The sequence below is a fragment of the Panulirus ornatus genome, chromosome 11 (genome assembly GCF_036320965.1).
Source record: "Panulirus ornatus isolate Po-2019 chromosome 11, ASM3632096v1, whole genome shotgun sequence".
NCBI lineage: Eukaryota > Metazoa > Arthropoda > Malacostraca > Decapoda > Palinuridae > Panulirus > Panulirus ornatus.
The window spans coordinates 8,466,460-8,482,816 of record NC_092234.1 but is presented as its reverse complement, the minus strand read 5'-3'; the positions used below and the strand labels follow the sequence as shown (position 1 = coordinate 8,482,816).

At 41.6% G+C, this 16,357-nt stretch overlaps 1 protein-coding gene across 1 annotated transcript in view; it reads left to right on the top strand.

Annotated features, from left to right (window-relative positions):
• The first annotated feature begins 1,917 nt into the window (after positions 1–1,917).
• The window catches only part of LOC139751272 (uncharacterized), an 87,392-nt gene continuing 72,952 nt past the window's right edge, over positions 1,918–16,357 (top strand). The window contains exons 1-2 of the mRNA XM_071666575.1: positions 1,918–2,001; positions 6,603–7,740. Of these exons, the coding sequence (XP_071522676.1) occupies positions 7,620–7,740 (121 nt within the window). The 5' untranslated portion in view covers positions 1,918–2,001; positions 6,603–7,619. The remainder of the gene's footprint in view (positions 2,002–6,602; positions 7,741–16,357) is intronic.

Genomic DNA, 16,357 nt, shown 5'->3' with positions numbered 1-16,357 from the left:
ATAAAACCGCCCAGCTGGGAAAAAAAAAAAACTTGAACACCTTCTTCAGGTCTTCCACTTCACATTCTTAAAGAGCACACTCACTTGCGCTGTGTATTACCTGTGTGATGGCCATGATTAATGGGCTACAGCTGATGTTGTTGCCTTTTCATTTCTAAATCCGATGTTCTGATTGGCGAAGAAATACATCATTTCGACTTCATTAAGGTTTCCGGATCATCTTCCTACATTTTATTTTTTTTCCCTGGGTAGTGTATGGGATAAGATGTGCCTTCTGTGGGTTTTTTGTGGTTTTAAAGTATTGTTGCCTTTCAGACACTGTACCTCACTTCGTATTTGCTTTTCAGCGGAATGCAAAAGCTTATTTTGTTTGTTATTCGTCTAAGTTAATTTCATTCGCAATTAATTTCATCCAGATATGAATTAAGCTGAGTTTAAGAACTTATCAATTTACAAACGTAAACTTTTATTTTACTTGCTTCTGTGTATCATTTATTCAAAATGGAAATACATAATTTGGTTTCTCGAAAAATTACTAAAATAGTTTAGACGTTGCTGCATTTCATTTTTATTCACTGTAATTAACATTGCTAATATCAATTTGCATGGACAGCAATGAATTTTGTATTGGAGTGCACGGGACTAGAAAGGTTAGAGATAACACTTGTCAGTCAGACTTAGGCAAAAACATATATGTCCCAAGGAACAAATTGGAATGTAAGAAAATGGATGAACGGCAGAATTCAAAAGGTTAGAAAAGGGAATACGGAAAAAAGTAGTAGAAAGCATTTGCGTTGTCCTCACGTTAAGTTGTACGAGGCTGTTGAAACGGGATCTTGCCACTGACAACCCGTTCTTGGGTCTGTCATTAATGATACAAGTCGTGTGTGTGGGTATGTATGTATGTATGTGTGTGTGTGTGTGTGTGTGTGTGCTCAGAATGACATTAATGGTACAGTGTACCTTCTGTGTAACTGTAGCGTATAGTGGATCCTAATTAGGTGGATGTGTATGTTGTGTAGAATGTAATCAATTCCTTTATTGCCCCTAAAAAGTATTCAGTGATCAAATCTCCATCTACACAACTGACAATGGAATTTACTAAGAAGAAATGCATTTAAGGTTAAACCAGTACGGTAATTGAACTTGTGTTGGCAGACCGTACATGTTTGTTTTTAACAAGGAATAGCAACATGGTAAGCTCGCTCTCCTGCTTAGTGTGTCGTAAAATGATATCCAGTTCCCTTGATGGACGTCAAGAATTAAGCAAAGAATGAAAGTAGACTGGAACACAATATATATGTGACCCTGAGTGATAGAGAAAGCAAGTTTCAGGCATATTTAATGACATATTACTCCCATTTTTTCATGAGTGAATAATGCAGGAGGTATATTGGTGCTAGTATAATGTATCAGAGAGATAAAGGTGTGTTGTAGATTAAGACAATAAGCTGTAATAGGCGTAGCAGTTATGAGATTGTGTCAATCATAATGTAATTCTTTTTTTATTGCACGGGAAACAATTACAGGTTATGCTGGAGTCTATAATTGAGGATATGAGTATTATGTAGCAATTTATGTCGTGATTCAGATGTAGCTGATGTATATTAACTGTATTGATTAATTGTTGCATGTTGCTTCGTACGATTCTATATAGAGTTGAAAATCATGGTAATGTATCTATATTCAATCGGCGATATATAGACGAAATCGCTGTTGACCATTTATGATTAATGCAGAGTAAAGGGGTAATGTGATTGGCATGATCATATCAACGCTCGAGATGCGTATAGCCTTACCTGTTATATTCATTGCAAGAGAAAATGTAACCTTGGGGAAGGAAAAAGAATGTACGACGTTTTTCCCGGCAGCGTGGCGGTTGAGAACTGAACGTTTAGTCGTTTACGTTAGCGAGATCAGTGTTGCCTGAACAGTCGTGTGGAAAGGTAGAATACGTAGCAATTGATTGATGTAGAAAATCTTAGATAAAAAAAGAATCGTGTTGGTGAATGTGTTTTTGACTAATAACAATATGTACGATTTTTTTTCGAGAAACTTTGGTGAAGTTGTGATATTATTATTGAGATATGGTGTTATTAATTTGATAAAACAACGTACTATTTTGCGTATATGATACCAGTACTTATATGTATTGATTATAGAAATGTTCACTTATATATATATATATATATATATATATATATATATATATATATATATATATATATATATATATATCAGTTAAATAAACTACGCACGTAAAAGCCGAACATTCACAGACTTCATATCAGGGAAGGAAGTGAGATGTGATCATGTGGTTGTTAAACAATTTAATATGTTACTATAAATAATAGACTGAGAACTTCCGTCTTCATAAAAGTGAAAGGAGTTGACCGAGTTATTTGTTATGTATCTTGAGGTGATGTGATCTGTTGGTACTTACACTGGCGTTTATTATTGTCATTATTATTATGATTATCATTGTTATCATTATTATTATTATTATTGTTTTTTATTGTTGTTGTTGTAATGATTACGGTATCTAGATATTATTTTATATTATTATTTTATTATTTATCTCAACGCAGTATTTTGTTTTCTCATGAATTATGGTCATATGAAGTAATTAACAACATTGATTTGGCAGCTCCTACAAGCGATTAGGCAAAATTATTGTAAAAGGTTGAGGGTGAAACTGATTTAAGGATAATGTCGACAGAGATGCCTGGAAATAATCGCAAGTGCAGGTAAATGAACGGAGTTGATGTGATTGAAAGCGATGTGTGCGTGTGTGGACATTATTAGGGAATGATTAATGACAGGATATTTGCTAGGTCAGGGCAAGGTGGTTCAGGAATATGGTGAGAGGTGAGCTGGGTCAGGGAGAGGTAGGAGTAAAGTGTGGTGGTCGAGTGAAGTGTGGTGGTTGGTGGAAGGGTTGCTGGGCCCGAGTTAGTTGTGGAGTGTGGTGGGAGGTTATGCTGGGTTAAGGAGGGACAGTTGTGGGATGTGACGTGGTCAAAGATTAAGCAGGGTCAGAGAGAGGATGTGGAGTGTGGTGGAAGATTAGGGGAGTCAGGGTGAGGTTGTGGAGTGTGGTGGAAGATTAGCTAGGTCAGGGTGAGGATGTGGAGTGTGGTGGAAGATTGGCTTGGTCAGGGTGAGGATGTTGAGTGTGGTGGAAGATTAGCTTGGTCAGGGTGAGGATGTGGAGTGTGGTGGAAGATTAGGGGAGTCAGAGTGAGGTTGTGGAGTGTGGTGGAAGATTAGCTTGGTCAGGGTGAGGCTGTGGAGTGTGTTGGATGATTAGGAGGGTCAGGGTGAGATTGTGGAGGTGGGTTAGTTGGGTCAGGTGGTAGCTTGTGGATTTTGGTCGTAAGTTAGCTGGGTTATGAAGGTGGAGGGAAGTTGTGGAGTGTCGTGGAACCAGGGAAAGCTTTTTCATATAATTTTCTTTAAGAAACTGTATTCAAGATAACAAATAATCTAATCGACTCTATATTATACCCGTCGTTTTGTAATATCCATTTTTCGTATATATTTTCTGCTGTTTCTGTTGTTGGGGATTCAATATTCACATTATTTATATCTCTGATCAACTTTTAACAATGTCCACATCAGCGTTTTGGTGCGTTTGACGAATACAAATGATGCATTAACCTCGAAAGTTTATTATAGAAACATAACAACGCACGTCGTGTGTTTTCCACACCAGTCGTACAAATATTATTCTTACATCCTTTACGTGACCTTGACGGTCTTCGGATCCCTTATGTAATCCTGTACGTAGTGAGGATGAATAAATCCCTGCGGGGTGTTCGATTGCCCATTTCCGGCAGGGGAATAGGGGATGAGACACCCAGACAAAACGACTCGATAGTGTGGTAATGGCCCATCAGAATATCAGGTTAAGCGGGCTATACTAGCGTTAGGATCATTCGACTGTGTTTTGAAGCATGGGAATGATGAATGCATGAATGAAAAGGCTTGTCCTTGTTCCTATACACACACACACACACACACTGGATCTCATCATCTATTGTCCATTTGCGTGATAGTATCCGCAGGGGAGGGAGTAAAAGGGGGGAGAGGAAGGAGGGAGAGCTGTGAGTGGGAGGGACGCCTTGGGTAGGGAGGGTGGAGTGTTTCTCCCCCTACCCTCCCTTCCCAGAACACGCTTAGGGAGGTTATTCACTCTCAGCTTCGATTCAGTCTATGACTTTATACACCAGGGCATATGTAAATTAGGTCGTTTACGTATATCGAAACGATGTAAAGTAAAATATACCAATAAAGTCACAGCGACAATTTACAACAGCTAATGCAACTCGTCGTGTTTTAAAAGGAGAGGAAGTATTACCGAGTGTGTGTGTGTGTGTGTTGTCTCGCTGTTTATTGATGGCGATGCCCAGTTTTTATTATCTTAATCAGTATGCAGACTACTTCTGAGAGAGAGAGAGAGAGAGAGAGAGAGAGAGAGAGAGAGAGAGAGAGAGAGAGAGAGAGAGAGAGTACCCTAGCATGGATACTATAATCAGCAGACGTACGGATGTGGAACGCAGCAGGGGAGGGATGATGGGTTCTCCCTGCACCACTCCCGGATGGTGGACCCTGCCCAGCCCAGCCCTGCCCGAGCCACTCCTCATCACGTTGCCGTTAAAAATTAACGGATGATGATAATTTTGCTTCCATCCTAGTTGTTTTTCTTGCTTTTTCTCTGCGGCACAAGGACGTGTGTATGCTAATTTGCAATTGACGTGGAATGTTGCGTATTAGAATGGTAATTAGTTTGCTAAATACATGTTTAAAGATGATTTCTTTTGTTTCCAGTTAGATGTGGTGTTTGTATATGTTTTTGTTTCATAATTCTTGTATTATCTGGTCACGAAACACGGACTTTTGTGTCTAAATATTGATCTATTTTCGCTAAGCAAGGATCATGCCTTGTGCTTCTTAACTATAAAGACATATATGAATGTGTACATTGAATACCGTCATTGAGTTAGTTACCTAACTACTGTAACATGTGTCAATAGATTTGCGAAAACCATGGCCTCGTGTGGGTTTTCCATTCGGTAGAAACTAAAAAAAATAATTTGCTACGTCGTTGTTAAAAATAATCCAGCACTGGGAGTCGAGTCTTACCTGGCGGAATGATGAGTGTCAGGTGTGTGAGGTTATGTCTCTGTGACCCCAACTTCCTGTTCTTTTTTCATATATATTTATATATACACATTCTAATTACGAGTGACACTGTGAGCTCGGAAGATTTCACATACGAAAATGAGCTCTATTTCTTCCTGGTCTTAGGCTTTTAAAAAGTTGAGCGTCTTTGTTCATCGTCATATTACAGTAATTTAGAATGAAATATTCTGTGAAGGCCAGAAGCCTTGTAACATGGAGGTAATTTCAGTTTTAAATTCTATGAACTTATGTAGCAAGGGGTTTGACTGAGAGCACCATTGTCTACCAGAGTAAGCTGAAGAAGGATCATACTTAGCATTATATAATTTTCAGGATGTTCTAGAAGATTGTAGGAGATACGTTAGACATAATTACAGCCATCCTAGCATGTATTAGTAGTGCTAAGAGTGAAAGGGAAATGTTCACTGCTTGATTATTGTTAACCCACGACCTCAGAATAGCCTAGCAATCCTAGCGTTTCTTGGCAGTGCTAGGATGCCATGTGGGCTAGGATAATGCAAATCCTATTAATACAGCCATCTTAGCCTCCAGCAGTGATAAGAGCAGACTGCAAGATAATCCTTGAGTGCATCTAAGAAAATAAGTTCGGAAACCTTTCACTGAAATGTAGATTAATTTAGAAGCAGGAAATGGGTCAGCAACTAATGTTGCACTAGTGAACATTAGTGAAATTAGATATTCAACTTGGCAATGCGTAAGGTAATACAATAAACGTATTTGACAAGCCTTCCCTTAGGATGAAGGTTAAACAAGGGGGAAAGAAATACACTAGGGTCATTATTATTGAATAAATAATTCTCGATACCTCTCTAGGGGCAGTATCTTTGTAGTAGGTAGGTGAAGAGAATTAGGAACCGTAGCAGGATGAGGAGTAGGTAGGTAGGTAGGTAGCTCAGGGTGGGCAAGGTGTAGTGCTGTGGTCGACTAGGCTTGGCTTCCCCCAGGGGCGATTGAGAATAGACCAGCGATCGTGGATTAGCTCCTTCCCCACTGGCCAAGTTCTCTCTCTCTCTCTCTCTCTCTCTCTCTCTCTCTCTCTCTCTCTCTCTCTCACTTTTCACCACTGAAATTGTGTGTGCTTTGTGTTAATTTGGAGTTTTTTTTATTTCATTTAGTAAGCTGTTAAGAGGATTTGAACGGGTGTATTGCAAGTTTGAATGGAGTTTTGTGTTTTTTTGTTTCTCAATTCAGCAGAGGGTATTTCAGTAACGGAATTCGTTAATTTGGTTTATATAAATAACTTCGACTGTTGAACTGTCTAGCTTGGAACTATATATATTAGTATGTTTTCGAAACCGTGTTGAACAGTTTGCAATACATTTTTTTGAAACCGTGTTTGAACAGTTTGTAATACATTTTACATTCTTTTTTTTATGTATAAACTCATTCGCTTTCAGGTTTGAAAATAGAAATAGATTACCATTAAATTCGGACGCTTTACGAGGGAAAAAAAAGTGCACTTAACTCGGAAAAAAAATGATGTCCACATTGGTTTTATCCATGATTGCTGAGAGAAAGAACATACGTGCTGAACTAAGAACAAAATTCATGATCAGTTGAGATAGAAATCTCAGAGCTAAATGTTAAGTTCACATATATTGGGTCAGAGCGAGACATGTGACACATGAAAGATTGTGATTTTTTTTTTGTGAAATCTAGAAAGCTTTAACTGAGTCAAACAAGAGCTCAGCCAGCTCAAGACGTGAGTGATGAACTCAGGCTGAGCCAAGAAGGTGACAGCCGATTAAGAGAGTGAGTACATACGTTATGAACTCAGCTGAACAAGGATTGGGACGTAACAGATAAGCAAGGTGACAGCTTAAGGTGACAGCTAAGTAGTTAATAACAGCTGAGATCAGAGAAATCAAGACAAGAGAGCTGGTCGACTCTATTCTCATCTCAAGCTGGTGCCTAACACGTCAAACCAAGAAACTCAAGTTTGTGCACCTGTGTGGGCGGAAGTCCCCTGTTGTTACAACGTACAGTTAGTTCTTAAGGTTTAATGATATAAATACGGTTTTTGGCGGAAAGATACGAGTGTATAAACCTGATGTTTTTTTTTTTAAGCTGCTGGATGTGAAAACGATGAAAGCTGCCAAAGAAAATTTATATATGTTCAAAGTGAGCGAGAGATAGGTAGTGTATATATTTTTTTGATATTTTACGCTGCTTGTGAACTATCTTTGGTAAAGACAGAGTGAATATGTAAATAAGAAAAATATATATGACGGCAAAGAGACTAGAAAATAACGAAGTGGAATATCAGAACAAAAAGAGACAACTGAAGGACTTAAGAGAATGAAAATAGAGGAAGATAGAATAAAACAAGGAACTGTCAAGTGGCAAAAGAATGATCAAAATGAAGTGAAAACAGGTGACTATCTAAATATTTGAAAGAAACGAAGAAGGTCAGGATGGAAGGGTCGCTACATTTAGGAAGAGGAAGGGGTCAAGGCATGATGCACAGCAGGATAGCGTGTTCGCTGCTGCCTCTACTGATGTTGGTGTCTGCTGTTCCTTCTGCTGTAGCTGAAGGTAAGGTTACAATGACCATGGGATGATTGGCAAGGCAAGAGAAAATGTATTTTTGTGGCGTGTGTGTGTGTAGTTTGCTCTTTGAGTGTATATATATATATTGGTAACATGAATATACAAAATGCATTCCCGGCATCATGCGCCTTGAACTGTCGTAAGCCCCGCTAAAATTAGCAGGTGTGTGGGTGTCATGGTTTACAACCTTGAAAGCCAGTCTTTTGAGACTGGAGGGCGTGGAGCTGAAGGCTGATCATAACCAAAAGATGAACCATGGTAGACTGCTGTATGTAGTTACTTTATATTTAACCTGTGTTTATTGCAGCTCCCGGGTAAGGTAAGGCAAACCCACCGAACAGGGGTATAGGTAAAAATTGGATGATGTGGAAAGATTACACGATAGATGAGAAGTAGATGTTCCCTTGTCAAGGGCAGAGATGTTACACCTTGGGGAGTGAGTGGTCCTGTTGTCTGTTGCATCTCATTCCAGTGTTGGAGAGGTGTGGGTTGTATATACAAAACAGACGCGATAGTGTGACACGTACATGCCTAGGGAGTATAGTTTCAGACGGGTGCATGTCAGGTGCAGTGGAGTTTTGAGAAGAGGTTGAGGTTGGGGGGGCCTGTGTTTCGCACTTTTCAAGTCATTACAGTATTTTTGTGTATGTTTTATTCGTTTTTGGAAGGATGCTCTGCATGTTCAGGTAACGAAAATGCGAGGGAATAGTGAATTTGATTTTTTTTTCTGCCTGCCTGGAAGTTGGTCATTGGTTACAGCTGGGAAGGGTTGTTTGCTGTTGCAAAGAGGAACTTGAGTGTTGAGGTGGGAAATCGGAAGTAATATTTCTTGCGGGTGTTCTGTGTGTTTGTGGTTTCCCCGACGGGCCGGTAATCGTCCAAGTGCTCTTGTTTTGTGTGGTGTCTCTACCTACATCTGTTTGCCCGTGACAAGTGTGCATTCCCAGAATTCTTTGTTTGCATTCCCAGGTGTGATGGGGGTCGAAGTTGAGGACGGAGTGGATGAATTCTTTGTCGTGAGTATTGTTTGGATACAAATTTTTCCCTCTCGTCTGGAACTCGTGTTATTAAGTGTTCTGTGGGGCGTTTAGCTTGTGTGTGTGTGTGTGTGTGTGTGTGTGTGTGTTGGCGTTTTGAGTTGATGGTTGAGGTTTGGGGAGTGTCGAACCCAGCTGTGGGTGTCATATTCTTGGTCATGACACACCCAGCTCTGGGTGTCATATTGTAGTTCATGACACCCAGTTCTGGGTGTCATATTCTTGGTCATGACACAACCAACTCTGGCTGTCATATTCTTGGTCATGACACACCCAGCTGTGGCTGTCATATCTTTCATGACACACCCAGCTGTGGCTGTCATACTGCTGTAGGCCGTGACACTCATCTTTGGGCGTGTCTTGTCATATGCTCTGAGAAAGGGGGTCAAGGCAAGGTAGTCATCGTATTCCTCTGCTTCGTGTGGTCTATTTTTTTTTCCCTTGCTCCTTCCGGCGTTGAGGGACTCATGGCTATTAAAAGCTGCTTCAGGAACAGTTTCCCTTGACTTGTGATCTTTGAACGCGATATCACGTCCGTCTTAGCTTGAACGATAGCTTCGATATCAGCTCTCGCACCCACCACCCCCCTAGACTTATAGCTTTCCAAGTGGTAATAGCTTGATGGGACAGACAGACTCTCTCTCTCTCTCTCTCTCTCTCTCTCTCTCTCTCTCTCTCTCTCTCTCTCTTGACGTTCCTCGTTTTCTATGCGATATTGTATTTCATTTAAGCCCCACTCATTTTTTTTTAGGGGGGACGTTTTCAAAAGTAGCGCTCTTTTGTATATGGGACTTGATCGTGTTTTCGGTGCATAGTTGGTTGGTGCCATTCTCCTTAACATACCAGAGTACCACTGTGTCTCATTGTTCTTCTTCATAACCTGGTACCGGAGACGCGATGTTTAAAACCTGTCCTTTTTACATATCCATCTTTCACCTCTCATCCCTTTACTCGTATTGCCTGATTTGAAAAGCCGTGGAAGATCTCTCGATCCAAAACACCACCTTATCCCCCTCGTCTTGATACCCACACGGCAACACTGGTTATTAGATGTCCACAGAAGGGGGGCGGGGAGGAGGAGGAAGACTTGGTTTGATAAAGATGACCACCGGATAAATAGACCTGGTTTAGGTCGACCTCAGACTAGACATGGAGAGTCAGATGTTTGGGAAGGGGTAATAGATATTATTTAGACATGGGAAAGGTGAAAGAGACATATAAGGATTGACTGAATAGGTGCGACTGGGTGTAGATAGAGTGATAGAAATGCGACACTTAAAACACCTGGGGAAAACTCTAGAGTTACACAGAATTCTGTTTAGACAGACAGACAGACAGGCAGGTATACAGACGCCACAGGATGCACAGCTATGACTAAAACAGTGACACAGAACATAGTAGACAGAGACAGACGCTGATAGACATTTTACAGAATACAGGAACAGCGGTGACTGATAGACAGACACACAGACACGGTAAGATAAAGGAGTTTAAGGTCATTTTCTTTGTCTTCAACTGAAAGAAACAGACGAAACAATTAAACAGCGAGGAAGTGATATGTAGTGAAACATTTAAAGAAAAAAAAATGGCTAAAACGAGACATTTGAATGGTGGGTTGAAGAGAACAGTAGAACAGAATAGGCAGTGTCACAGGAGAAAGGAGAACAAGAAGAACACGAAGAACAGACAGACGAGACCCCCCCCCCCCAGAACAACAAACCACGAGTCGTGCCCAGAATCTAACCACCCTCTCCCTCCCTCCCCCCAAAGGCCTTCCCCAAACAGTTTAGTGAGCCACACGGTACGATGGACGTACCCAAGTCAAACCCAACCCCCCCTTTCCCCCACTTTCCCACCACTTCACTTCCACCACCACCTCAACCCCCCATTCCCCCCTCCTCCCCCCCGACGCACACCTTCCACCACCACCTCAACCCCCTCTCCCCTTTTCCCTCCCTCCCCCCCGACGCACACTGGGCTAACCTGACCCCCACCGTCTGGGGGTTCTTTGTTGTTAAATTATACCCCCATATCTCTGGGGGTGGGAAAGGTCTGCGTCAGGTGGGGAGTTCGTGGTAAAAACTTATGTCATTCCCAAACTTTTTGGAGGAAGTCCAAGTTGTTATTATTTCTTTAAGTCTTTTTTTTTTATATATATGGCTTTACCTGGGTATGATTTCCCAGTCGACATATACATTATTGACTCCTAACCTCGAAGATTCCATATGTGTAAGTGACATGTTAAACTACATATTGTTTTTTTTTATATTGTTTGTTCCTATGCTCGACGATTGTATATACATATGCAGGTGATTCTTAGATTTGCATATGTGTCGTCACTGATTTCTCAAGAGACCTTCCAAGGTGCTCTACGTGTAGATTGCTCTTTAAGCCACACACACACACACACACACACACACACACACACACACACACACACACACACACACACACACACTCGCATATGTGCGTGTGCGTGTGTGTGTGTGTTTATTTCTTAAACTCCAAATTGCCACAAACGTAGATGATTATTTAAACTAATATCTATTTCACCATATAATCATCCCCTAGATTCTGATATATTTGAAGGGGATTGTGCACGTGGCGTCACTACAATCATGTCAACCTTCCATACAGGGTTGCTATTGGCGCCATCTTATCACAACAATCATGTCGACCTTCTGTGCCTTTCCCAACCTCCCCTCCAGGTTAAGGGAGAACAAAAGGTTTCTTTCCCTCCTCCCACAGTTACCGTCTCAGTTCTACTGTCCTTTATATTTATATTTATATATATAATTATATATGTATATATTTTTTTAAGGACGAACAGTGGCTGTTTTTAGAATTACGTTAATAATGGGCGAAAGGAATGGCACCCACTGCTCATTGTCGGCTCTGTGTGTATCATGACCGGGGTTCGAGCCTTACCTAACCTGAGCCAGTCGAGACCCGGTCAGTCGATGGAGTAAACGACCTTTAAATGCGACGGTACGACCCGTGGGGCGAGTGCGATGGGTCTGGCCTTTTTTGACCTGATCCTGAAGGGTCATAGGGAAGGTCGCGATATTCGAAGGGGTCGTGACCGAGAGAGCCCGTGCCGCGTCGTGTTCAAGGGTCATACCTCGTACTGTCGTGTTCAAGGGTCGTACCTCGTACTGTCGTGTTCAAGGGTCGTACCTCGTACTGTCGTGTTCAAGGGTCGTACCTCGTAGTATCGTGTTCAAGGGTCGTACCTCGTGCATTCGTGTTCAAGGGTCGTACCTCCATGTTCAAGGTTCGTACCGTCGTGTTCAAGGGTCGTCCCGTCTTGCCCACGGGTCGTGCCGTCGTTGTATGCAAGGGTCGTACCGTTGTGTAACAAGATAAAAAGATGAAATATGCAATGATATGATAAATTCATTAATCATTAGATTTAGACAAATTATATATATATATATATATATATATATATATATATATATATATATATATATATATATATATATATACCGAATGTATATACCTGATTATAATGTATATATTTATGCCCTTAATTTTTCAACTCTTTAAGTATATTCTCAAACGTGGGGGGGAGGGGGAGGGTCGTCATTCCCCCTTTCTTCCCCAACAAGGGTTGCTGACCCCTGGGGCCCCTTCCCCTTAGAGAGGGGCAAGATAGACACACCCATTACCCCCAGACCCTCCTCATGACGAAAGGTGGCAATGCACACACCATTTTCTATAAAAGAACCGGTTATCTAGTTAGCTGAATTCGAAAACGTGACATGGTTGAGGAAATGTGTGACTGGTTACATGATAACAATAAGGAAAACGTGATGTGTTGTAGAGAGAGAGAAAAAAAAAATAGGTCATTGGTTACGAGATATTAGAAAGAAAACGCTGATGAAAGAAAACGGAAGAAATGGTGATACATCAGAGAAAATAGGTCAGCGGTTACAATGCCCGTCCGTGAGGTGTAAAAGGGAAAACGTGACGTATTCAAGAAAACGGGACAATGGAAACAAAGCGAAAGCGAAAGGAAAATTATTATAGATAACACCTCACAAAATATATATATATATATATATATATATATATATATATATATATATATATATATATTATCCCTGGGGATAGGGGAGAAAGAATACTGCATGTCGTAGAAGGCGACTGAAAGGGGAGGGAGCGGGTGGCTGGAAATCCTCCCCTCGTTTGTTTGTTTTTTTTTTCTAATTTTCCAAAAGCAGGAACAGAGAAGGGGGCCAGGTGAGGATATTCCCTCAAATGCCCAGTCCTCTGTTCTTAACGCTACCTCGCTAACACGGGAAATGGCAAATAGTTTGAAAGAAAAGATATATATACATATATATATATATATATATATATATATATATATATATATATATATATATATATATATATTATATATAAATGACGCTTGAAATATTAGAAGTATAAACGAAGAAGTAAAAAATGCTTGGCTGTGTGACCTAAAAAGTTTTAAACTGGATTTACATGCAGGTAGAAACTTGCCCCAGAGAGAAAGCGACGCATGGGGTTAAAAAAAAGAGGGGGATGGTGTCTGGTTTTATAAAAGTTGGTTGCAGACGCTCCTTGCTGACCTTCCCAAGAGATGGGCGGGCCCCAGGTCACAGCCGTGTTTGACCTCTTGACCCCTTTTTTTAATAGGTGGGTTGAGGGTGTGGGTTTTAATATGACATCATAGACAAAGGGGCGTATATACCATCGTTTGGTGTCATGTTGTGTAACCTCAGTTTAATGTTGTGTACCCTCAGTTACCTCTTAGGGGTCGTCTTATACCGTGGTGCTTGGAAGGGGGGGTCATGACCCTTACTTAACATAGCATCTCGTGCCATGTTGATATGAAGCTAACATAGCCCCTTTGTGCCTGGTGGTTCCCAGGCCCCAACACTGCCAGAGTGTGACCTTTGTTAAGTGAGGAATGTGGCTTTGGGTCGTTCCGATGGCCTAACAAGGTCGTGACCTGATGCCTGACCCGAGTGTGACCTTTGGAACGGGACTGCCTAACTCACCCCCCCCCCACACACACACAACAGTCAGTAACAACCCCCCCCCCCCCTCCTCTCGTCTCACCTCCTCACCACAACAGATGCATACGTAACAGGAAATGGATCACGTGACCTTACGCCTCTTACGCATTTTTTTTTTTAAACAGACACAAACGCACACGACCTGGAGACGTAGTGGTCGTTTGTGAACCTTAGCTTAGACACGACCTTTGAACACAACAGTGCGACCTTTGAACGCAGTGGTACGACCTTTGAACAGAATGGTACGACCTTAGAACACAACGACACGACCTTTGAACACAACGATACGACCTTTGAACACAACCTTACGACCTTTGAACACAACCGTACGACCTTGGAACACAATGGGACGACCCCCTGGGTGTGATGACCTGACCTCTGACCTGACCTTGTAAAGGTTCGTCAGTGGACGTCAGGAGATAGTGTTATTACACTGGGAGATCGCGAAACGTACACACGTCTCGCCAAATGTACACACTGATATGTACACACGTGTCGCTAAACGCATACACAGATATCGCCAAAGATACACATGTGTCACCAGAATGTACACATGGAACAAAATGTACACACACACACACACACACACACACACACACACACACACACACTCACGTAACCAAATGCACATACACACATCGCCAAAGTGCACACACACACACACACACACACACACACACACACACACACACGTAACCAAATGCACATACACACATCGCCAAAGTGTACGCACACCTACACACACACACACACACACACACACACACACACACACACACATCGCCATGTATACAAACACCGTCAAAATGCACACAGGGAGGGAGATCGGTAAAGGCTACTTGGGGCAAAAACTAGCCACCACACACACCTTTGCTTCGTACAACCCACTGACCCAAATCTTGCTCGCTCCTCGCACAGACCCTAGGACTGGCTAGCTGTCTGTGAAGCTGTCGTGTCTGGTTTACCCCCCGGTCTCGCTCGGCAAGATGTCTGTATTGTGACGGCTGGTCTGTGAAAGGTGTCTGTCTGTGTATGAGGCCTGTCTGTCCAGACTCTCTGCCTGTCTGTTGTCTTTTTCAAGCTGTGTAGACATCTTGTCTTTGTCTTTGTCTGTCTGTCTGTTGCTTTGTGGCGTTAGCTTGCTGTCTGTATATACCTCTGTTGGGTGGCTGTCTCTCCGTTTGAAGATGTCTGTCATGGCTGTTTTACATCCTGTTGCTCTCTCTGTCTCTCTCTGTCTGTGTCTGCTTCCCCATTGCTTTGTGTCTGTTCCCCAGTCCTTGTGTGTGTGTGTGTGTGTGTGTGTGTGTGTGTGTGTCACAGCGGTAATGTGACACAAGCCACTGCCGCTTTTTCACCGTTGCGTCCTGTCAGCACCGGTCTGTTAGACGGGTGGCCGCTGTCCATGCATTCGTCCGTGCTCCTGTCTATGTCTATCTGTATATATATATATATATATATATATATATATATATATATATATATATGTATATGTATATTTTTTCTCCTTCGTTCGTTCTTTGTTCTCACTTGGCCCCCCCCCCCCCAGACGTGTCTGTCTACCGACCGCTGTCTCCCGTCGAAGTAGATATATAGACGGTTCTGGCACTGTCTCTCTACCTCCCTTCCCTACACCACCACCACCACACATCTGGGGCGGAGGAGACTTTGTGTTTATGTTTTTGTTTTTTTTAATGTTTCGTCCAGTGCCACAGATCGCCTCTGTCTATTGTTCACGGCTGTGGTGAGATGGCGTTGTTATAACTCCGGGGGGTTGACAAGGTCATTGTGGGATATTTTTTTTTCCTTGTGTGTCTGTGTGTATATGTGTGTCTGTGTGTGTGTATGTGTGTGTGTGTGTGTGTGTGTGTGTTTCTGTGTGTGTCTGTGTGTGTGTCTGTGTGTATATGTGTGTGTGTGTGTGTGTGTGTCTGTGTGTGTGTGTCTGTGTGTGTGTCTGTAATTACACCAGTTTGTACTTTACTACAGGGAATTTATATAGTCTTATCTGTGAGTGGTTTGTATCTTTTTATTCATGTGTGCATTTGAGATAAAGAGATGGAAGCGTCATATATAAATCACCATTTATATATATATATAATCTATGACAATTTTCGTCTATTAACATTAACTTTGTAATGACTTTAATACGTCCTAGAAAACCATAAGTAATTTTTTTTTCTAAGTATAACGAAGCAGGAGCGATAGATAGGAAGGAATGAGAGACATTATGAAATACAATTGGCGATAGATTGGGACAGGGAAGGTGATTTTGGGTCAACGAATTGCACTTGTGGTTGCCAACTGTACCGGGCGTTTTGTCTTAGCAAAATGGCATTGATCCCACCGTAACAAAATTGTGTCATGGCTCATTAGCCGTGTCGAAAGATTTGGAATGTCTCCCTCATATTGGCTCTGTCATCATTGTCACATGTATATATATTTTTTTTTTTTGAAAGCTATTTATGCTCTAGTAATGAGAGAAGTGGAGTTTGGTGTGATGGTTCTAGGTAC